Raw genomic sequence first — 24,046 nt, 5'->3', positions numbered from 1 at the left:
GTGCCCAAGATACGTGAAAGTATCCAAGTCTTTTTTATTCTGTTGCTTTACTAGGAATCGCACCAGGTTGGCACTTGGAGTATGTTGACGTGATGGACTCTGCCATGGACAAGACATTTCGCTTCCAGTGTGATCGCTGGCTAGCTAAAGGTGAAGATGACGGGCAGCTGATAAGGGAACTGGCTTGTGCAAATAATGACATTCTGGAACTGAAGGAACGCACTGGTAAGATTAGAGTTGACTTGTGTTTGCTGAGGGACTGCAGAGGCCATAGGACCACATCTGCAAACTCCTTCAGTAAGGGTTCCCGTCAATAGGCGGTTTTGGTTGAAGTGTTTAAGGGTTGGGTTATTTAGGGTACTCTTCAAAAATGCAGTAGTGTGATCAAAAAAACCCCAAAACAAATCAGGATTTACAAGGAAGAAAACCATCTCATTCTGCATTGAAACCTAAGAAGGGCCCATCTACAGCAGTTCAATTCAGCATAAGCATAAGCAGTAAGACACATGGTTATGGTCTCATTAGATAAAATGAGTTTGAGTCTTTCAGGTGGAACATAAGTTCAACCCTTAAAGCTTTGTAGGTAACATTGCTCCAGCTTCTTCCTTAACATGTTCTGGGCTACTAGCTCAAGTATCCTAGCTGAACATGATGGCTGAGCTAAACACCCCTTAGCCTTGGGTCTGCTCTGGGCAATTTCCCAGGGTCTAAGGTATTACACTGGTGTCTAATGCGGTGAGTGAGTAAACAATCAAGAGTTATTTAACTGCACTGGTGATAGGCAAAGTGTATTGCAGTAACTCCTGCACCACAGTGCTCTTCTTTGTGAGAGTGGTGGAGAGTCAATAATCACATTCCTTCAGTATGATTTCACTCTGCCCCTGCAAAAAATCAGCCTTGTGACTGCCATTTTGGGTACTTAGATGCCACCACAGCACCCGAGCACATCCTGTTGGGTACGTGACTAACCTCACTGTCCTTGTTAGAATTGTGGAACAAAAACTTCTGGATTTGGGCTGTGTTGAAAAGGGAGTGCTTAGCACAGCAGGGAGCTGGGCACAGCTTGTTCAAGAGCTGCTCCATCTACTCTTGCAAGCTGATCGAGCAGTTCTAATGTTTTCATGTACTCTATCCCTGCATGAAATCCAAAGCACGTACAAGTCAAAAGTCCCACAGACTTCAGCTTGGTTTCACCCTTGTTTCGCAAATGTTTTCTTGTGTGCTGTGATAAATATTAGGAAGAGAGTTTTTAAGCAAAGTGACAGCCAAATGAAGAGATTTTTCTGACCATCTGCTCTTCCTTTTCTGTTTAATGTGTGTTAATTATGCTTTAAAGCCTATGAGATTGTCACAGTAACAAGTGACAGAGAGGATGCAGAAACAAAGGAAAACATCTGGATCATCCTAGAAGGAAAGCTGGGCCGCTCGAAAGAATTCCTTATGGAAAATTCCTCCAAGAAAAGGAGATTTGAAAGGTAGGAGGACAGGATGGTGGGCTAAAAGAACAGTTGCATGGATTCCACTAACACCACCTCTTCTCTAGTATGGTTTACAGGGTTGTGTTTGTGCCATGTTGTTTTGCATCCCTCCTTCCCAAATGCTTAGTGGCTTCTCATCTAAGTAAAAGGAAGATGTAAAATCAGTTTCTTATGGGCAGACACAGGGCAGGTTCAAAATCACTAGAAAAAGGCATCTGTAATTGGAAGTGTAGATTATATGTGTGTGTGTGTGTGTCTTTTGTATTATTGCATGCAACCAGGCTTCTGGCAGGCCCCGGGAAAGGCTGTGTGTTTTTTGAGCTGGGAGGAGCAAAAGGAAGCTGGAGGTGGTTTTAGTTCCTTTTACAGCATCATACTGGCAGAGGGAATCAGAGAGAAAGTAAAAATAGTTGGAGGCTAAATGCTGTCAGAGATGCTTAGATTTGACTTTCCAGATGAATATGTGGGGGTAAGGCTGAAAAATCACAGTCATGTGAGGAAAGCAGAATATCAGGCTCATTCAGATGAGCTGCGTACATGTTTATGAAAGATGGGACAGATCCCTTCTCCCATGTGGGACCACAGTGCTCCAATTCTAAGATGGGTTTTCTACTTTGTTTAAGGACACAGCACACTCTAAGGAGACGGAAATGTCTTTGAAGTCATGAACACTGCTTGTGTTCTGTTGCTTTGCAGAGAAGAAAGGTTTCTCTTGTGGTTCTGTAAAGGAAGGTGAAATTATAGCTGATGTGGGGTTTAATATGAATGGCTGATATTTCATACAATCATAGAACTAGATGATCTTAAGGTCTTTTCCAACCTTAACTGTTCTATGATTCTATGGTTTGGGTTGGAAGGGACCCAATTCCAAGCCCCTGCCACGGCACAGACACCTTCCACTAGAGCAGCTTGCTCCAAGCCCCTGTGTTCAACCTGGCCTTGAACACTGCCAGGGCTGAGGCAGCCACAGCTTCTCTGGGCACCCTGTGCTAGCGCCTCAGCACCCTCACAGGGAAGAGCTTCTGCTTAAGAGCTCATCTCAGTCTCCCTTCTGACAGGTTAAAGCCATTCCCCTTGGCCTGTCCCTACAGGCCCTTGTCTCAGGTCCCTCTCCAGGTTTCTTGTAGCCCCTTTAGGCACTGGGAGTTGCTCTAAGATCTCTCCTTCAGGAGCCTTCTCTTCTGCAGGGTGACCCAGCCCAGCTCTCTCAGCCACAGAGAGATGCCCTTGCAGCATCTCTGTGGCCTCCTCTGGACTTGCTCTAACAGCTCCATGTCCCTCTTATGTTGTTGCCCCAGAGCTGGATGCAGGACTGCAGGGGGGGGTCTCCCCAGAGCACAGCAGAGGGGGAGAATCCCCTCCCTCCACCCGATTTCATTATTTCATGTGAAACAGGCAAGATCAGGAAAAGCTTCTTCCTGACCTTAAGCTGATGATGTTTACCGTGGAGTTGAAGACAACTCTCCAAAGCATTTGTCACAGCCCATCCTTGGAGGCAGGCTGGAATAAGGACCAGTCCAAGCAGATAAACCTAATAGTCATGCCAGGGACAGGACAGGGAGCCAGCCAAGGGTTTGACAGAGACCTATTGTTTCTCTAAACTGTTTTCAAGCTGAGCTTCAGGAAGGGTGGATGAACTAGCAAATTTAAAACAGCTATGGTGGGTAGATGTGTAACAGATACAGTATCTGTCAAGAATTAATAAGTCCTGGAGGGGAAATTAATCATTCTTCAGATTTATCTACAATGAGGCAAATTTTTGTATTAGAACAACGTAAGTTTATACTGGAAAGTCCTGTTGACAACAATTTGAAGTGCCACCCCTAATCAGAGAAAATATTCAATTTATATGTGGAAATTATACTTTGTGTTGAATGAATGTGAGCTAAATCAAATTACTGTAAATGAAGACTTACCTTGTGTCTTCTGTAGCGTTGTGCAAATTACTTAATGTCCACATGAGACAACTCACTGCCAGCATTCAAGGTGCTAACTGAAACTGCTCCCTGTTTCCCGTAGGGGTGCAACAGACACATTTCAGTTCTCTTCAAAGAATGTGGGGGATATAGCAGCCATCTGTGTCGGTCACTGCCCAAAAGATGGAAAGAAGTCATCTGCAAAAGCTGATGTCTTCTGGCACGTCCAAGAGATTATCATAACGGAGATGGAGCTTTGCAACAAGTAAGTGCCTCTCATCTGCAAGGAGCTGCTCTTAGGTGGCATGGGGAAGCTCAGAAGCTCTGCATGTGTCCTCCTGAAGTATTTCAGACTTAAACAATAGCAGAAAGTCTTACCAAATTTTAATCCCTTTCTGAAAGCTGAGGACAAGCTGGTGTGTTGGGTACAGAATGTCCCTGCCTGACTTCCCTGTGTGATTTCTGAGTTGTTAGAGAAGGCATTTGTGTGTGCAGATAAATTTATAAACAAGTTGGCTTAGATGAATCTTGCAGCCATGACAAATTAGTGTGTCAGCTTGTGGAAAATACACTGAAATTTAAGGGGTTTGTAGGATGCTCTGCACAGACTGGCTTTTAAGTAGGTCTTTAGGTAAGGCTTTTAGGTAAGTCTTGTGAAAAGAGCTCCTAGAAAAAAGATGAGTGTAATAGAAAAACTGAACTTTCAACTCAGAGTAGACTTCGTGTCATAGTCCAAAAGGTCAGGCTGGATGAGGCTTGGAGCAACCTGGTCTATTAAAAGGTGTCCCTGCCTATGACAGGGGGCTGGAACTGGATGAGCTTAAAGGTCCTTTCCAACCCAAACCATGCTATGATTCAAAAGGCAAATATAAATGTTACAATCATGCAGCTTGGATACTCTGACTTGAACATGACTGAAATATGCCATGGCCAAAAAATGAACATTTCTGAAAAGCCCTGAGCACAACAGATCCTACTGGTTTTGGAAGGAGTGATGTTCATGACTCAGGGTGCAGATAACACAGGGGCTATGAAGGAACCAGAGAAGGTTTCTATTGGCAGAGCAAACTGCTCTTCAGAGAAAATATCCATAATGTTAAGTGTAGATTTCTTCTCTATGATATTTCCATGCTGCTAAAGAATTTAACTATAACATGTTTGTTCCAACAGAGACAATTGAGTGTTTAAGAAAAAATACTTGAAGGTTGGTTGTTGGTTTTTTTCAGAAGCTAAGAGTCTCTCTAGCAAATTAATCAGCCAGCAGAAGAACCGCAGTAATATTTGCTGAATGAAAACTCAATTACATACCAAGAAATGTTCTTTTCTTCGGGTGGGGGAAAACATGGAATCCTTAAAGTTCAATTTGAACTTAAAGTGCAATTGAATCTGTGCACTAAACTCATTGGGAGCATGCTGAAACTGCTGAAACTGTGTTTTGAAAGGGACAAAGATGTTCTTATGAAACCCCAGTGTTTTTAGAGTTGTTTTAAATTAAAGAGAGCAACGAGGAGATGCCGGTGAAGCCTGCAGCTTGTCATTGCAATGAAGCAGGGCTCCAGCTCTGCAGACATAGAACTTCACAGCAGTGTTTGCTCTGCAAACCACCTACTGGAGCAGATTGCACTGTGAGAGCAAGCTCTCACTTCAGGTATTCCCAAACCCAAGCACCAACTCACCAAGTCAAGCCCAAAGACCAAACTAAAAGAGTTGTGAGATTGCTGCAGCAGTAATTTTAAGTTATAGTGGGATGTTTGCCTTTCAGTAGTAGATCTTAAATTAGATCAGAAAAGGCAGTATTTAAAAGGCTTTTCTTGCAAATCCAAGGGCTAGAAAAGTCATATTATTTTTCTTGCTCTTCAATTAAGACTTGCATGCTCTATTACAACTCCAAACCATGAGATATTACACTCCCCAGGAAATAAAACTGCAGCTTCAGGCAGCCCCTCCACCCCTCTCACACAGTGTTTCTATCTCTGAGCCTATATCTTTTCTCCCATGAGAATTTTTCATTCTACAAAGCTTCTTTCCAAAGAAATGAGTGGTTTACTTTGGCTGCGGAAAATGTCAAAGGCGTTGGAAGTGCTTAAGAAGCACACCACTGCTGGAATCGCAGTAACCCTTCCTCCAGGTGTTTATTTTATGCACACATACAGGGCAATGCATCTGCATTCCCTCCAGGAGGACCTGCTGCAGTTCAGGGAAGGCTGGCGATTGGAGGGGAAAAAACACTCACTTGAAAATGATCTGCATTGTTGGAAATTAAATACATCACTAAAAGCAGAGTGCTCCAGCCTCTGGCTGGGTTCCAGGTACACAGTGATTTATGGATGTGATGTGTGCTCACTGCACATCAGCAGAGGCAGCACTGCAGAGTCAAGAGCTTTCAGAATCTGGTACTTACAGTTTTGGTGTTCAATGCTTTTCTTTTTGCCTGCTAAGGATGAGTTGGGTGATCTAGACGAGGGAAGGGAGGGATTTAAACCTCTTCCTCCCCTTCTTTCCCATTCCTTTTTTCCTAATTCCTAGCCCAACCTGAACCATACTATCGGTGAGGATAATTGCTGGTCTCCCTGCTCTCAGAGCAGCATCACTGGGCTGCTTTACCTGTGAGGCTGGTTGCTCATCCTACTTGAGTGGATCTGTAAATGGACATGCCATTGCACAGGAAAAAGAAGTGACAAGTGCCCTATACCAACCCTCCCATGTGTCTGTGGCTGTTTATGGAGATGCTTGGTTTTCCAGCGGCAATGTTCAATCACAGTTGCTTTTCTACAGAGAAACTATAGTGCTAGCACATGTACAGAAGCAGCGTATCGTATACGCATATATATTAATACTGGACAAGTCAGTAGCGTACCCAATCTATACCACTTGCCCAAGACACTGAGCATGCAAACCATTAACAAGCTATTAATTCTCTTTCATCAGATACTTCTTCAGGTGTAATGTGAAAATCCCTCTGCGTTACAAGAGACGGGACTACAAAGTCTTTGAGTGTGCCAAGGTCACTGAGAGCTTTGCCAGCAAAGCCAGGAGCCTGGTGCCGGTCAAATATGAGACCATCATCGTCACAGGATTTGAGAAAGGTGCAGGGACCAATGCCAACGTGTTCATCACCATCTTCGGGTTGAATGGGGATTCAGGGAAGCGGGCACTGAAGCACAAGTTCAGGAACCTCTTTGAGCGAGGCAAAACCAACAGGTTTTATCTGGAAACACTGGACATGGGAGAGCTCAAGAAGGTCCGGATTGAGCATGACAACAGCGGCCTGGCACCTGGCTGGCTGGTGGAGCGGGTGGAGATCACCAATTCGGCAACTGGTGTGACCACCATATTTCCCTGCGGGAAGTGGCTGGATGAAAACAGAGGCGATGGGTTAATCTGGAGGGAGCTTTTCCCTCGGTACTGAGGGTACTGGTGCTGCAGGAGGGCTTCAGTCCCTCTTTTTCTCATTATCCTCTTTTATATTGCATTTTACTTTTAAAACACTGCCTTTTATATTGAGAGATTTGCTTTCTGGGTTAGCATTTTGTAAAAGTGATATTGCTTTTTTTAAAGAGCTTGTAAAATTGTGAATGAAATTAGTACATTTCTCACTTATTTACAATTAAAAACTTCAACCAGTAGAGTCGTTAACTATCTTTTAGCAGCTTAGATGCCATCTTCTGCTTTCAGTACTTTGCCAGGGCTGGGAAAGCCCGCTGGCTGTCCTCTTAGATGAGTAAAGAGGATAAGAGAATTGAGCCAACGTATTTCATGGAATCACAGCATCATTAGGGTTGGAAGGGACTTCTGGAGATCATCTCTCTGGAGAACACCTAGTCCAAGCACCCTGCCAAAGCAGGGCCATCAAAAGCAGGTTACACAGGAATGCATTCAGGTGGGTTTTGAATGTCTGCAGCTTGGAGATCCCAGTTTTTCCCACTTCTTTGCCAGAACTGCATGTCCATCCACATGCCTTCCTACATCGGAAGCAATGGATACAGCAGGGCTTTCTGCAAGGACGTTTGCAAGGGCCCATTATCCACACAGCCAGCTCTCAGTAGGTGGGATCTGGGTCATGTTTTCCACCCATGTGCTTTTCCCCTCAAACCAGGGTCTGCCCAGAGCTGAGATCTACAGTTACAGCAGGATAGCAAAAGACCTACTGGATAATCAATTCCACTCAAAGGAAGCTGTACTAGCTGTATTCAAAGCTGTCTCAGGACAATTTATTTTATGTGGCCTGAATACCAACTCTAATTCAGAGCAGCTGCCGTTCATTTTAATTTTTACTTTTAATAAGGATTGCTATTTTAATTTTCTGTAGTGGAGAAGGGATTTCTCAGCCACAATAAGGACCAGTGTTTGTGTAGAGCTCTCCCCAGCTCTACAGGTACCAATAGGAAAAGCTGTTCATAGATCATTACTTCTGGAGCCACATCTCCTGCCCCAGGGAGCAAAGTTGAAGGACACATCCTTTGGAGGAGAAAAGAAGGTATCTGAGCTGCCATGGAGAAATTCAAGACCAGTTTGGATGTGGTTCTGGGCAACCTGATGTAGTTGAAGATGTCCCTGTTCATTGCAGAGGGGTTGGACTAGGATGATCTTTGAAGGTCCCTTCCAACCCATAATATTCTATGATTCTGTGAGAAGGAGACCTTCCTCTTGGCCTACCCATGTTCTTTGTGAATGGGGATCAAATGGGTCAAGAAAAGGTTAAACTCACTGAGTCCACCCACCCTCTCCACCAGTTGCTGGACTGGGAAGAATGCTCCACCAGGGCATGACCTGGATGTGTCTGACTACAAGGCACTGTCCCAGTGCTCAGTCCCTGCCTGGTCATGGGCAAAGGAGGCCTCAGAAAAGGCTAGTGATGCTGAGACAGGATTTAGGGGCATATTGCAGGTACTGTTGATTGCTCCTGGATATAAAGATGTTGCATCCCACCAAAGCCCCACCAGGGAAGTACTGCATCTTTATTTTAAGCAGCAGGCACCACCGAAGAGACTTGAGCTGTCTGTGCCAGCTCACAAATAACAGCTCAGACTAATTTGTTTTAGAAACCTTTATAGTAACTGATGGTTTTGGAGCAGAGTAAGTTGCTTAAATGAGCCCAGTAATCAGCCTCATCAATGGTCAATGACTTGCTGATGGGAATAATAATACCAGCAATGTTAACCATAGAGAATACAGAATACTGGCTGTATTCTCCCCCATTGTTACAGAGTGGTGGTACCAAGCTCTGAGCAAGGACCAAGATAAGGAGCTGGGAGCTTACAGGAGGTGCAGAACAGACCCCTAAAGGTGGATGCTGGGGTCGACAGGCATGTTGTATCCCTGGGATTTTGCTGGGGCTCAGGCTGCCCAAAGTCTGGAGCATTTGTTTTTGCTGTGCTTCTGCGAGGTTACTGCAAAGCAGCGGTTCCCTGATGTGTGTTTTGAAACAGAAAAGTGTCAGGCTTTTGATCTCTCTCCTTCCCCTCCAGCCCCAGCCTACCAAGGCTATGAAAAAAACATCCCTTTTAGTAGAATTGTCCCATTTTTAGACAAGTGTGTGCTGCAGTGAAACAGGAGGGTTTTTTCTCATGGAAATGTTGTAGTCCCAGCACTTCAGTTGGCTCCAGTCAGCACCCGCTTGGTATGGGAGATGAAAGAGATCCTGGTCTTACAGTATTGCTGCATCACAGCAGTTTAACCCGTGCCAATCCCTAGGCAAATTTCCTGTGAGGCACGTGGGACCTACACTATTCCATGCTCTCAGCCCTTGGGAGTGGCAAGGCAGCTCATGATCGACATGCTATCCCTGCATGGGGCAAGGAGGAGAGAGGAATCCTGATTGCGCATATGAGATGTGCTCACATCTGGGAGTAATCACACGTAGCAAGTAGCTACAGCCATGGACTGAGGTCCTGAGGCTCCTCCATCCATTGATTCCTGCAGGAATGAACAGCTTCGGGGTCACTAAGCCACAGCATACATGAGAGATGGGCTTGCACATACCTTGGTTGCCATCAAACCACCTACCATTCCTGGATGGGGTTGCTCTACGCAAGAGCTGTGCTGAGCTCCAGGCAATGCTGCCCTAAGAAGGACCAAGGGGCAGTTTGCTGATACAGGGGTCAGCAGTCTGCTGCCTCACAGGAAGGCAATGTTGGCAAAGCATGAAAAAACTCTGCTTTGCTCTTCTAAAGGCCTGCCCTTTGTGCAACACTCAACTCCACCCTTGCTCGGGGGAGTCGTTCTGTTGCTACAACAACTAATGCTACAAAAGTAATAAGGAGAGAGCGCAGTTTTTCCAAGGGATGGATTTACATTAAGCTGCTAAAACCAGCACGTTCTTGGCCAAGTGAAGAACTGGGGAGGAGAGAAGCCAAAATTATGTATGTAGTGCTGTGCCTTTTGCAGGGCTCAGGCAATCTTTGCCTGCTGGGGCAGAGCATCCAAAAGCTCTATATTGAACAGGTACACAGGTCCTTTTCCTCCCAACACCCTCTGCCATTATTTTTTTGCTCTTTATTTCTTAATTGGTGTGGGTTTAATGCAAATGTCTTCATCCAAAAAACCAGAAATGTAGATGAAAAGCAAGATCAAAGGACAAAGACGGTGGCACTGTGTAGGAGGCTGCAAAACCAGGCTATCCCATTGCCTATGTGGTCATTAGTTTGGGAAACTGATGAAGAGCTGTGTTTACAAAAGCACTGGGTGTTGCTGGTGAAAACCAAGTATAACCAAAGAGTACTTTGCAGTGCTGGATGCTAAGAGGGACTGGTTGTCTCTTGCTACAGGACATAGAGGATTATTTGAAAATACCTATAAAATAGTTGTGAAACATTTTTGATAGTATCACATACCTATAGCAACTTAACATGCACAAAGGCAGAGTAACTGAGGACTGTGAAGCATACTTATAATTTTTCTATCATAGAATCACAGAATTCCAGACTGGTTTAGGTTGGAAGGCACCTTATATCTCATTCAGTTCCAACCCCTGCCATGGGCAGGGACACCTTCCACTAGAGCATGTTGCTCCAAGCCCCTGTGTCCAACCTGGCCTTGAATACTGCCAGGGATGGGGCAGCCACAGCTTCTCTGGGCACCCTGTGCCAGCACCTCAGCACCCTCACACGGAAGAGCTTCTGCCTAAGAGCTCATCTCAGTCTCCCCTCGGGCAGGTTCAAGCCATTCCCCTTGTTCTGTCCCTACAGGCCCTTGTCCCAAGCCCCTCTCCAGCTTTCCTGCAGCCTCTTTAGGCACTGGAGCTGCTCTAAGGTCTCCCCTTCAGGAGCCTTCTCTTCTCCAGGCTGCCCCAGCCCAGCTCTCTCAGCCTGGCTCTGGAGCAGAGATGCTCCAGCCCTTGCAGCATCTCTATGGCCTCCTCTGCACTCGCTCTGACAGCTCCATGTCCTTCTTGTGTTGTTACCACAGTGCTGGACACAAGACTGCAGGTCTGGGGTCTCCACAGAGCACAGCAGAGGGGGAAAATCCCCCCCCCCCCCTTGACCTGCTGCTCACTCTCTAGATTTTGACATAGAAAAAAGCTTCATTTTGAACAACAGCAACATCAACAGAACATTTACTGATGGGTTTTTACAGCTCTGAGCTGCAATCTGTGGGCCAGCTGAGGATTTAGATACTACAAAACACAAACGAGGGCTAAGCTTCCCAACCTCAGGCAACTGCTGCACAAGCAGATGCTTGCAATAAATAAAGACATTGCATCTACCCTGTGCTGTTCTACCTTAACGGGCACAATCCCTATCCCTCCTCTCTTAGGCACCAGTTGCTGCTTGCTGCACTCCCAGGAACTGGTATCAGATTGTGGCAGTGCGTTTGTTTTGAAGCAAAACCAATTGCCATCTTCAGCAACTCTCTCAAAGCCCTTACCCTTTCAAAGGACATCAGCAAGATCTTAGTGGGTCACTGAGATCTTCCCCAGCTGGACCAGCAGGTCATTTTTAACCTGTTTTCTATTGTCTGAATTTATAAAAGCTTCCTATAATGGGAACTTTGCATTGCCTGAATATGATGCATCCCTTATGCAGCCTTTGCTGGATGCTGGAGAAGCTGGAAACTTCCTTCAGCTACAAGAATGAAATCTCTAAGATCAGCAGCCACCTGTCTCCAAAGCTAGTTTGTTTAATCACATAGTCAAAGCTGGGGACCTGTCTCAGCCTTTCTACATGAAACACATGAAGGGGAACAGCTGAATAGAAAGTGGGTGGGAGCAGAGACTCTCACCATTTATTGTGTAAAGAAATAAAAGTGCAAGAGGACCTATGAAATGAGCTGTGCTGGATGTGTAACTGGATGTGTGGCCCACTGGATTCAGGCAACAAAAGGATTGAAAACAATCTCAAATATATCTGTATTCATTTGGAGGTGTTTTTTTTCCCCTCTTCCTATAAATTTATCTTTCCTTAGTTATTAAAGAGGAGACCCATGGGGAGGGAGATGATTCTCCACTGGAATGATGGAGGACCAGGCGTTATCACTCAGGACATGATGGAGATAACCTACAAGCACCATTGGACATGTTTAGAGGAGAAATTTCTCTTTAACAGGCAATTTCCAGCCTGGTTTTGGAAAGTAATTTTTGGCACCTAATCACAAAACTTGTACCATAGAACATCACGCATGGTGGTGTGCCCAGTGTGTAGAGCCTCACCTTGCCTCTACCATGGAGCTCAAACTCCAACAGCCTCTGTAAACTAGCTGGGCAGAGTGTTTTATACCCCATCAGTGTCTTTTACATGAAAGTCCAAAGGCATAAACAGTGAAAGAAGAATTTACTTGAACCCAAAGAAACAAGAAAGGAGCACTGAACAAAGACCAAGCAATTCTCCCCGGCAGGTGACTTCTGTGTGGCACTGGTTTATAGTTAGCAATGCAGTTTGTTTTATTAGTTATAAATAAAGTACAAAAAATCCACCAAAAGTGAATCTAAGCATTTACACAATTTCTAATGTCTTTTCATTTCTTCAATGCACTATTGCTTTAATATTAATAATAAATATTTTTCTAGCTTTCTTCTATAAAATAGTCTATGTAGGAAAATGTTGCACAGCACAACAGAACAGCAGTAGGAGTACAAAAATGTGGGTGATCCTTTCACCAGCCCAGGTCATTAGAGGAGAAGATTTTTGTTCGCTCACTCCTTATTTCACTTACTATTTTGCAGCATCTTTGCTGTAGGGGGGAACAATCAATCCCCCATCCCCTCACAGCTCAGAACCGCAGCTACAGGCTACAGGGGAGAGTGTTAGAGAGCAGCAAGGAAAAAAAACACAGCCAAGTTTTAAACCCAGGGTAAGGCAAAGTCAACAAAGCAGAGCAGCACCCTGAAGGGACAGAGAGAAAGAAAATCAAGGTACAGTCATTCTGTGCCTTTCTAACCTAAAAGAGAATTGCATCCAAAGACTTTGGGGGGATGGCTACTGGCTGAGCACATGCATTGATCCCAATGTCTGTTCATAGACGGCTGAGCATCTGCACTGACTGAGAGTGGTTATGGCTTAAAGCTAAAAATATTATCAAAGGTGCTCTAAAACCTCCTGCAAATCTTGAGCACTTGATATTCATGAGCCTTTTAGGAAAAGGCATTTCACTGCGAGAGTGGTGAGGCTGTGGCTATGGCTGGGAATGGGGATGGAAATGGAGATGCTTGGCCACTGCTGCAGGAGCAGCACAACAGCTTGGGGCTGCCCCACTCTCTGGGGAGAGTCCCAGGTCGAGAGTAGATTAAAAAGCTCTGAATTGAGATTTCCCCCTTAACAAAGGGGGTGAAGTTAACTGGTCAAGACAATCAGCACTGAGGCCTTCTTCTCCATGTCTATTTTGCAGCTGGGTTATAGTGAATACTCATGGCAGACATTACAAAGGGATGTCGAATTACTCTCACATCCATCCCAGCCCCTCTCAGCTAGACCGTGGTTAACCCTTAAAAGCTGCAATGAATCTCTTAGTTTTGTTGCCTCCAAGCTCAGGCTCAGCTGATTGCCTCCTTCATCCTCTGCTCAGCCCCCATGAGGCATGCACACATGCATGAACAGAGGGTGAAAAGAACCAAACCAAACACCCATAGGGACAAAAAAACTACACAGAGCCACCACGCCTGGGCTTCCTTTCTTGGATTTTGAGCAATTTGAAGAGTCTTTCACTAAATGCATGCACTGCCTGAAGCACAGCTTCATACCAGGTGTTGTTGCAGCGTAACTCATGCAGCAAGAGGAGGAGCATCGCCAGCAGTGTCAGGGGATGGGGTGGTAGCAATTGACTGAAATGTTTTGGTTTTGTAGAGCATCCTTAATCACCTTCAATGCGCAAGGACACAAGTGAAAGGATCACCAGAGTTTGATTATGAGTGCAAATAATATTCATATATATGTGCTAAACACAGTCACTATATTGCAGTTTTCCACTATGTCACAGCATACAGAATCAAAGGTTTGCATTTTTATGGAATGTATCCAAGGTAACAGCACCACAGTAATACAGTTTGTAATCACACACCCTGATTTTTTTATATTTTTTAATATTTTTTTTCTGACAAGATAAGCATTACCCCCCACATCCCATGTTTAACTTTTTATTTTTAAAGTACCGACGCATGCAAAGCATTCCATTCCCAGAAACAATGCAAAAATGAGGTAATAGGAGTAATAAAAAAAATTAGTATTAATTTCTAAATAAATAAATTATAATTAAAAATGCAAAAAAAAACCTATAAAAATAATTAAATAAGAACCCACAATATCTACAAGTTAGTCATAAATTATGATTGTTAAATATAAGGCATTTAAGCTCACAAAACCCTGTAAACTATCGATGTTTTGTTTCTAGATATTTGTCATCGTTTGTCTCGTTTCACTGCTTAAACTCACCCTATTAATCTCAACCTATACGTAAATAATTATTTCAAACACAAAGGAACCTGACACACCGATGCAAGTCCAGACGCTGTAAGCTTGCACGCACCTTGGGATCAATCACTCACACGAGACCATGGGAGTTTGGTGCTTTTCTTCACCAAAGGGTACTTTTTTTTTAAGTTTGTTTGTTTATTTATCTAATTTTTTTTTAAAAACTGTGCTTGTTCATTAGGCAAATAGTAACACTTTCGCATAGGCTTTAAGAAAACACACGGTTCGGACGCGGCCCTTGTTCCCTCCCTGCATGGCCAGGGTCTAAATCACCCTGTTCCTCTCCCTGCTTCATCCCCAGCTCATGCCTAGATAGACCAGGCAGGCTTACAGTGTATTTTACTAGCAAAGCCTTGCTTTGCTTGTCCACATTATTAGTAATATTAATATTATTTTTAAGGCTGCTTCAATCTGCTGCTGCTGGAGCAAGCCTCATAGGTATCGATGGACCACTACTTGACCCATGGACATCAGGCCTGGGAATACCACATCTCCTAGGCAGCCATCATTTGCACTGGGTGACAAATAGAATTATAGAGTGTTTGGATTGGAAGGAACCTTTAAAGTTCATCTAGTCCAAACACCCTGCAATGAGCAGGGACACTTTCAACTGAGATGGCTCAGAGCACCATCAAACCTGACTTGGATGTTTCTAGGGATGGGCATCTACCACCTCTCTGGGCAACTTGTGCCAGTGTTTTACCACCCTCACTGTAACCCATTATGTCTTCCTCATTTGTCACTATTTGTCCCCCTGTGCACTCCCTCTTACCTACATGGGCACAGCAAAAGAGGGGCTCCTCCATCCTCACACCCACAGGGCTCCCCTCTTTTTCTCCTTCCTCTAGTTGGGAAAACAAATAATCTCTGGGGTGCCTCTGAGGCTGGTGTTTTCCAGCTCCAGCTCATGGGACTCTCTCAGTCTCTCAGATAGATAGTAATTTATGATTGTTTCTACTTGGAAAGCATCGCTTGGCTCTGGTGAAACGGATGCTCAGGGGAGCCAGAAATCACTAGCGCCACATCAGCATTTTCAATATATAATTTTCCCAACTAATTCCCTTTTCTCCTCCACTTTTCTCTCTTTTGCTCCCCTAGTATACAAAGATAATAATAAAAATGATATAAAAAACAAAGGGAAAAATGTGTTTATGGTGTGAATGTTGGCTCTCCGGAGGGTTTTCAGCTCAGTCCCTGTGGTTGGCAAACTGAGGTCTTTATGTCAAAAAGACTGAGCTTGGATTGCAACAGCTCAGTCTTTCGAGACAGAATCCTCCTAATTCTGTTTTGAGTGTTAATGCAATTAAGTTTAATTCTACCAACCAATGAATTCTCTGTATGGATATGTCCTGAAATGCATATACAAACGCACATGGGTGCAGGTACATATGCTTTGAGGCAGGGTCACAAGCCAGCCCCTCCAAAAAGCATCAAAACCTCCTTCCAACCTGCCTCCCTTTTCCATGCAGAAATGCTCACAGCCTCAACAGTGCCTTGTGAGCATTCATTTTAATCCCATCCTATTATCAGAGATGCTTTTGCATGCGAGAGGAGTCGGCATTATACAACTCTAAACACCTCTCTGTTATTGCTATGCTCCAGAGCACAGCTGTAGGCACAGACTCCAGTAACTATCATTTTGGATGGCTGATGAAGCCAACCAGCCTCACAGCTCACATCATAAAGCAACATAGATAATGACAATCATGAAGACACCCCTTCCTTGAATTTCAATATGGCAAGCTACTTCATTAAGATAAAAAGCGAAGAAACATCTACTCCAATATTGCACCCCTACAGAAAGTGTCCAGCATCAGCAGATAAGCAGGAATGAAGCTTTTCCCTATTGCTTCATTAATTTTATTCCAAATTTTAGTTGTTCCTTTCAAGCTTCTCTAAATTTGGGAAACACTGTAAACACAGGGAAAGGAAGCACATGCGGCTGAGGCAAAGAGCACAACCCTTCTGACTGTAAACAGGATTTTGCTTTTTCGCCTCTTCCCCACTCAAAAAGGGTGGGAAAGGTTGACCTTTTTCATCCCCCTCTGCAATGTATTGATCAGGCACCAAAATAAGGAATCTATGAAAAAATATTTGGTGCAAATTAGCTAACAGCAACATGTCCACCACAAGATGAGTAGGGCATCAAACACAACATTTCTCAAGCTAACATGCTCCAGCTGCCATCCATAGAAATAGCTAAAAGACCCCTAACATGTTTCTACATATTCGAGAGGTATATATACAATCCTCATGAAATGCAGGATTGACAGGCCAGACTACCACAACTAGTTCCTTCATGTTCAACACTTAATCTTCTGCAGCATGGGGTCTCTGAGCTCCGGGAATGCCAGCTCCCTTTTACTGGGCCCGTATCCTGCGTATGTGCAATATCTCCTACAGCTAGATATTGTACTGCCATCTCCTCCACCTCCTCCTCACTAACATGCCTGCAGCCTTTTCTTCTCAATCAAATGGCTCAGAAGGCAAAAAATTTGCTGCAAGGGTTTATGGCCATACGACCTGGTAAGGAAAACGGTGTATCCAGCCAGTCCTTTCAGCTGTCCGAGCCAAGCTGTGTTTCAATGTCCACCCTGCAGATTGGGCACTTCTTGCTGGTGGCCAGCCACTGGTCCACGCACACCTGGTGGAAGAGATGCATGCAGGGCAACCGCCTGCAGAGAGAGAGGTACCACACTGTTAAGGTTGGAAGAGGTCTGGGGGAACAAGAAGAGCTAGAAAGCAACAGTGGATGCTTCAAACACCGGTGCTACAGCCTTCCCCAGCAACGCCAGCTCACATAGGGTACTAAGTCAAAGATGGTGTCCTTCTTGGCTAAAAGCCTTTTAGAAAAGCCTACACTCTTCTAACTTGCATTTTTCTGGTTATTAATTACCCCAGCTGCTGCTTTTTTAACCATTCAGGAGCACTAGGTTTCACTGCAAAGCCTCCTGGTTTTTCACCATTGAGGCTCATTAGCAGTGGGGTGGGTCCCCATGTGGGTGTCTGGTGTAGGAAATGTAGCTGCTTTTCACCTACATTACATTAGTGCCAGTTTGTTCACTGGCATGAGTCAGGGGGACCCTGAACCACAAGGACCCACAGCAAGAGGATCAGGGTTGTTCCTGATGGTTTAAGGCGATTAAAAGGTGAGAAGCAGGATCAGGTAGTGTAGCTGCACTGCAGCTCCTTGAGACATGGTAGCTCAGCCCCTTGAAATTGCTTGCCACCATACTCTGTCACAGGCAGAGATTTGACCCAGCTGACAGCCAGGAGATATCTGTGGGCTTTGTTGTTGGCTCAGGACAGCTTCTAAACAGCATTTGGTTTCTCAGACCCTGCAACAGCCCAAGTGAGTTTGTCAGGACAAGAACAGGGACAACCCCACCAGCACACAACAGCCCTAATCCCAATAAACACAACCCAGATGGCATTGGGATCCAGAAGAGCAGATGGAAAGACTGTACCTGACATCTTCTCCATCTTCAAGCATGGACAGGCAAATTGTGCATTTCTCGTCAGTGTCCGACTCCTCTCCATCCTCTTGCCCAGCTTTGCCCTCCTGCGGTCTTCTCTGAAGACAAGGTTAAAAACATAACCAACAAATTGGTTAGGACTTGACTTTATAATGTTCTCCCAAGCCTGGGCAGTAGCACAAAGGTAAATAATAAGAGCTTCATCTATCAGCCAGATCCTTCAATTTGAGAAAACCAAAGTGACCACTGAGGGGAGGATGCTACCAACATACGGGTCATTAGCATGTCTCTTCCTGGGGCCAGTAACAATGGGACTGGTGGTAGTGTCCCACAGAGCAGCCTGACCTCTGCTGCCCTAACACAGCCCCCCCCACCTCCTCGCAGTGGAGATGGCCCAACATCTCCTTTGTTGGAGGCTTCTCCTGGAGAACCCAAAGCACATGGGGCCACCACTGCCAGGAAGGGCAATCGCTGTGCCTCATGACAGCTTAGCCACTGGCCCAGCCACATGTTGTGCCATGGGGCAGCACTTAGCCAGTCAGCTCTCCCTTTTTCTTCTCCACACACACATCCATTGCTGCTACTATAATTCTGGATCCACTGGAGATGCACTCAGAGATGAGCACAGCAGGAGTCAACTCACTTCATATGTGGGCAATACAACATCTCTACTTCTAACTGCCCAGCTGCAAATTACTAACATGTGAAATTTGTACCCAAGCAAGAATTTTGCACATTTTCTACTCACCACAACCCCAAAACGTGGCACCATCTCCTTGCAGGAAGGAGATCAGCTCCTACAGAGGAGGTACCCCTCTTAAAGGGAGGGGAGGCTCACACGATATCAAAGCACCAATTCTTGATTTTACATTCCTCACCCATTTTGGGAAATATTTTCATTGATGGCCACCGGTTTGACAACCTGAGGATCGCAACCCACCAAAGACCTTCCTGCTCTCTGCTCCGTGTGCACAGCACTTGTACAACTGAGAGGGGCTGTCACCCTTGCTGTGGTCTGGGGCTCTCACCTTCTTGTACTTGTGGGGGAAAGTGAACCTCTCGATGGTGTTCTGGACAGCGCCACGGCTCACACTGCCCAGCCTGTCTTCCAGCTGCAGCAGCTCCTGTGGCACAGCAACAGCAGCACAGCACCATCAGCATTGATCCTAGGCACAAGGTCCCACAACCCACCATACCTGCTAGTGATCAAGGCTCCCTCCTGCCCTTTCCTTCATAGAAATGTCCACCAACCCCAAGGCAGTCATTCTAAAATGATGGATCTGAGCCTTGGTACTTGAGCTAATAACTAAAGACTCAAGGCAAAGAGCACGATATTCAGCAATTCAGAAATTAGGGTGGAATTTGAGCTCTGTTGGGGAACAAAACCATGTAGGACTGAAGCATTTTTATAGAATCCAAGAACTGCTTGTGTTGGAAGGGAGCTTAAAGCTCATTCAGTTCCAAACCCCTGCCATGGGCAGGGACACCTTCCACTAGACCAGGTTGCTTCAAGCCCTGTCCTGCCTGGCTTTGAGCACTGCCACAGATGAGGCAGCTACAGCTTTTCTGGGCACCCTGTGCCAGAACCTCAGCACCCTCACAGGGAAGAACTTCTGCCTAAGAGCTCATCTCAGTCTCCCCTGTGGCAGGTTAAAGCCATTGCCCCTTGTTCTATCCCTACAGGCCCTTGTCCAAAGCCCCTCTCTAGGTTCCTTGGAGCCTCCTTAGGCACTGAGAGCTGCTCCAAGGCCTCCCTGGAGCCTTCTTTTCTTTGCCAACAGACATGGAATCAGTCAACCTGAGCCAGATGCAGGCACTTTGGAATAAACCAGCTTTTACCAGATCCACTCAAACATTTATTCCCAGTTATTACTAAAATTGCTGTAAGACTCAGTGCAACCGCCATGCCACAAAACACGAGTTTATGCAAGCACTTGCATATATCCCCAGCATTAAAAGTTGAATGATAATTCCAGCCCCTGAGATACGTACTTCATAGCTCTCCCTCACAGCTGAGGTGTGCCTGCTTGGGTTCAGTCCCTGAAGAGCAAGTAGCTGCAGCTGAGGATAAGGGTAATTTCTGATTTCATGAACAACCTGTGAGAAGCAAGGGAGAAGAATAAAGCCACCTGTACTGCACATTGAAATCCCTTGTGTACCTTGACTTAAATCAAGTGCCTTGAAAATCTAAAACAAAAGAGCAGACTGGCACCTTCCCCCAGTGGAAGCATTGTAATAACAAAAAAAAAAAAAAAAGGGTTTTATTAAAAAAAATCTCCTATAAATGTTAACTAAGAACATGCATTTCTTCTGAATAAACTGTTATAATGTTCCTATTGCATTCATAACATTGCAGCATCAAACTCTAAACATGGATCATCTGCAAAGGGGATTTTATTTTTTTTAGTTTTAAATGGGTGGATTTCTTTCCGTCCACATTTTGATTTTTTTAAGCGTCACTGTAGTACACAGGTGTCAGGGTCTAACTGTGGGGCAAGTTAAAAACACCTTCGTAGGATTTCTGAAGATGCTTTAAGGACTAGAAGTGCTTAGCATGACTCAGCTCCAAACACAGCACCCTGCTAGGAGAAGGGCCAGAAAATGACCCCAGTCAGCCCATCTTCTCATCAAATCCCACCTCCACCTGTGATAAACCTCTACAGATGGCATCAAGGCTGGTGTAGAGAGGGAAGACATGACAAGGAATGATCTTCTGAGCCCAGGGAAGGGATCACCTATTACCAATCTTTATTCATACACAGAGTTCTGGGAGACCATAGTTTGTTCCAGTGTTAATAATACTATTAGTAATAACTGCTGAGTCTCTCACATGCTGCTCAGGTTTTGCAGACCAGCTTGTGAGCATGGTGCTGCATGCAGTTGATCAAACGTTTTCAGAGCAGCTGAGCTTTTCTTTCCTTTCTCTAATCCAGAGTGCAATGATGCAACATTATCCTTTCAGACACTCCCTCCCACAGCCGGAGATAAGTGGGATTCACAGAAGACAGGTGATAGAAAGATAGCAGCCTTTATTTTGACTGCCTTCTGGCAGACAATGCATAAAACATTTCTTGGTAAAAGCGTCTCACCATCTGTGTTGAGGATGTGCTTCTTGGGAAGTGGTGCATCCGAGGTGTAGCTAAGTAATGCTGATAGGGCTGAGGAACTGGACGGACCTGGAACTGAGTGTGGGTTAGTCCCGCATCAACACTGAGGTCCCTGTGGACACAAGGATGAGGATATGGATTTTAGATTGGAGATTAGGAACAGTTATTTCACCAGAGGATGATCAGGCATTGGAACAGGCTGCCCAAGGCAGTGGTGAAGTCACCATCCCTGGAAGTGTTCACACACCATGTAGATGAGGCCCTTAGTGACGTGGTTTAGTGGTGGCCTTAGCAATGCTGGCATAATGGTTGGACTGGATGAACTTAAAGGTCTTTTCCAACCTAGTTTATTAAATGATTCTATATTCCTATGGCTTTGACTGCATGGTTATATTGCATGGCTTATACCAACCCAGGTCATGCTCAAGGGCAACCTCCACTGGTGGGATCTGGGCTGCTGTGGGTTCCTCAACAGTGGGTAATGCTACTGCTTGGAAAGGAGTTTCCTCCATTTTGGGAAATCCCTCATGACTGTACCAGCTCGAAGGAGTAAAGGGTTGCTTTTATGCCAGTTAGCTTTTGTGTTAGCCAGAGTCAAGAGCCGCACAGACTCAGCCTGCTAATTTCAGGGCAAGAGCATGTTGGTGGCTCTGATCAATACCCAGGCTCGGTAACTCAATCTGGTCGGACCAGGTACTCCCCATGTTGCCATCACTGCAAACAATTACATTTTGCCTTGAATATTTTGTGGAAATACAGCTAATTGCTCGGGGAGCACACCAATGAATCATCCACAGTAGTTAAGAGCCAATTAGGCACCACCTGGGGGCTTTTAGATGTGCCTGTGCTTTCCTAGGAGATCTCCCAACTGACATCACGGTAGGACTTGGGGAGGCATGGGAGACTGCACCTTGCCTTAACCCCGCCTCAGGTAGCTCCAGAACTGTTCTGTGTGCAGAAGGGAAGAGATTTACGGGTGAGACTGATGTAGGAAAGGGTGTCACACCACCAGCAGGCCATCACCAATGAATCGTAGAATCATAGAATGGTTGGGTTGGAAAGGACCTAATGATCACTCATTTCCAAACCCCTGCCATAGGCAGGAGTACCTCCCACTGGACAATGAATCAGGACATCCCCAATGGTCTCGCATGCATGCATCCTGGCCTGGGCAAGCAGAACTGGGAGCTCAGCTTGGTGAGTTTGGGTGGATTTTTCCTCCAGAAGAATAATCCATCTCAATCCCAGGGTTTGGCATGACCAAGATCCTGGCAAGCACTACAGCTCTGTCCAGTCCAGCATGCAGAGACAAACTGCAACTCCATCCTCACACTGTGTGGAGGGGATGAGAGAAGACCTAACACAGCTCCTCTGTCTATAATCCAATTAGCTGATCCTTGTCTGTCCAGCTAGAGTGTCTCAGCAAACAAGTACATCATTCTCTTTATCATAATTACAAAAGCCAGCACTGTAATAACCACTGTCTTCACATTTACCAGAGCAAAGCTAATTAGATCACAGGGGTGTCTTCCCGTTTCAGCTTTGAACTTCCTTTCCCCTGAATGAAGGACAGCAGCAGTGAGTGCCATGGCTTGTTAGGAGCAACCCAGATGTGTCCTCCAGCAGCTGGGAAACTGCTTTCACCCAGCAGCAGATAACAGATATGAAGGTACAGTAAATGCAGTAATCCTGTGACCAGAACCACCTGCATACCGGGCACCAATTCCTGGGCTCTATTACTCCCTCATAAAACACCCCACACTAAGGTGAAGCAAAAAGGGACTATCTTTGCTGGGCCTGTGCTAGCCATGTGCTGCACAGACAAAACCTGGCAGAGGATAAGAGACAGCAGGCAGCTGGAAACAGCACAACCAGGGTGAGAAGCTGCAGAACTGGGCACATTCCAGCTCCTGTGTCACAATTTTGGATGTTTATCCAGTTGCTTAAGACTGTTCCCAGGTGGATGGAAGGCTCAATTGGAAATCAGGAGGCTTTGGATCCCTTCCCAGCCCTGTCAGTGGCCTGATGCATGACCTTGACCACTTCCTCTCTGCCTTCCCATATTCACTGTCTAAAAAATAGATGTGAAAATCCCTGGAGTGTTTTGAAATCGAGGGCTGCAGGGATCTCTCAAAGATGAATGGCCATCATTGACTTGCACAAGTAATTGCATTAACAGCACTGCTGAACTGTTTGTGCATTTGTGCATCCAAAGCCTTACAATCAGATACTGGGGCCCCTGAAGTGATGCTGTGGTAGTACAGAAGGGTCTGAAGCAGAAGACTTCATGGAGCGGTGTTTTCTTAGGGTTTGGGGATGGATAAGCAGGGCACATTAGGTAAAGAAAACCAAAACCAACCATCATCTTCTAGCTTGTGTTGCATGGATTACTGTACAAGATCTTGATGCTCAGATGCGAGGTTCAAGAACTGTGATGTTTATGGTACAGGGGCTGCCAACAGCCAGCAAGTCAAGGATAACAGGTTGAATGGTCATCACTAAACACAAATGCAGAAGATGATTTAAGGAACCAAATGGGAGTTTATTTATACCTCACCAGGGGATTTTAATCAAAGTTGGGCTGTCTGAGATGACTGATCATGTTCAGATCTTCCTTCCATCTCCATTTCTCGCAACAGTGCCTACAACTGCTGCTGCTTATGCAGTGGTAACACATTAGAGCAAAGTTTTTATATCCATCACTGGCCAAAACTCTACATGTGCCCCAAGGGGAAGTGAGTCACCCAAATATATATACACAGTGCATGATTTCTGTCATCCTTACTCCTTTGGTTTTATAAGGCTATGGAGCAACACACAGAGGGGAAAGGAGGGAGGAGGAGGGGAACATAAAGTGATGCTTTATCAGATCCTTCTAATGATCATAATTAAACATTCTGCTACCAAACAGAGGCAGAAAGGATGGCTGTATCCAGATGGTACACGAACGGCTTTGCAAACTGATCTGAACAATGTCATCTTGGCCAAATTCAGACCACAGTGGTGCTGGTAATGGGAACACCTGAGAAGAAAACAGCAGAAGGATCTGTCCATACCTTAAGTTGTGTATTATTAACCTGGAGGAAGAAAACTCCCCCTTGTTGAAAGGATTCTCCATTTGCAGAGTGAAGTACTCAGATGTTAGAAAATGCCATAATTAAGATTTCT

The 24,046-nt window shown here is 45.2% G+C and overlaps 2 protein-coding genes across 2 annotated transcripts in view; one reads left to right on the top strand and one right to left on the bottom strand.

Moving 5' to 3' along the window:
• Positions 1 to 6,929, top strand: part of LOC133210715 (lipoxygenase homology domain-containing protein 1-like) — a 93,957-nt gene extending 87,028 nt beyond the window's left edge. Inside the window, exons 27-30 of the mRNA XM_061350375.1 lie at positions 55 to 225; positions 1,337 to 1,475; positions 3,498 to 3,659; positions 6,323 to 6,929. Of these exons, the coding sequence (XP_061206359.1) occupies positions 55 to 225; positions 1,337 to 1,475; positions 3,498 to 3,659; positions 6,323 to 6,803 (953 nt within the window). The 3' untranslated portion in view covers positions 6,804 to 6,929. The remainder of the gene's footprint in view (positions 1 to 54; positions 226 to 1,336; positions 1,476 to 3,497; positions 3,660 to 6,322) is intronic.
• Positions 6,930 to 14,826: 7,897 nt separating this feature from the next.
• Positions 14,827 to 24,046, bottom strand: part of ARK2C (arkadia (RNF111) C-terminal like ring finger ubiquitin ligase 2C) — a 50,714-nt gene continuing 41,494 nt past the window's right edge. The window contains exons 4-8 of the mRNA XM_061350374.1: positions 20,861 to 20,990; positions 19,764 to 19,868; positions 18,800 to 18,895; positions 17,763 to 17,869; positions 14,827 to 16,970 (exon numbers count right to left, since the gene is read on the bottom strand). Coding sequence (XP_061206358.1) covers positions 16,853 to 16,970; positions 17,763 to 17,869; positions 18,800 to 18,895; positions 19,764 to 19,868; positions 20,861 to 20,990 — 556 coding nt within the window. The 3' untranslated portion in view covers positions 14,827 to 16,852. The remainder of the gene's footprint in view (positions 16,971 to 17,762; positions 17,870 to 18,799; positions 18,896 to 19,763; positions 19,869 to 20,860; positions 20,991 to 24,046) is intronic.

This window comes from Neopsephotus bourkii, unplaced genomic scaffold, assembly GCF_033783945.1.
Source record: "Neopsephotus bourkii isolate Nb327-2 ecotype Australia unplaced genomic scaffold, CSIRO-AGI_Nbou_v1 NB_484, whole genome shotgun sequence".
Taxonomy (NCBI): domain Eukaryota; kingdom Metazoa; phylum Chordata; class Aves; order Psittaciformes; family Psittacidae; genus Neopsephotus; species Neopsephotus bourkii.
This window is presented reverse-complemented; position numbering and strand designations above follow the sequence as displayed.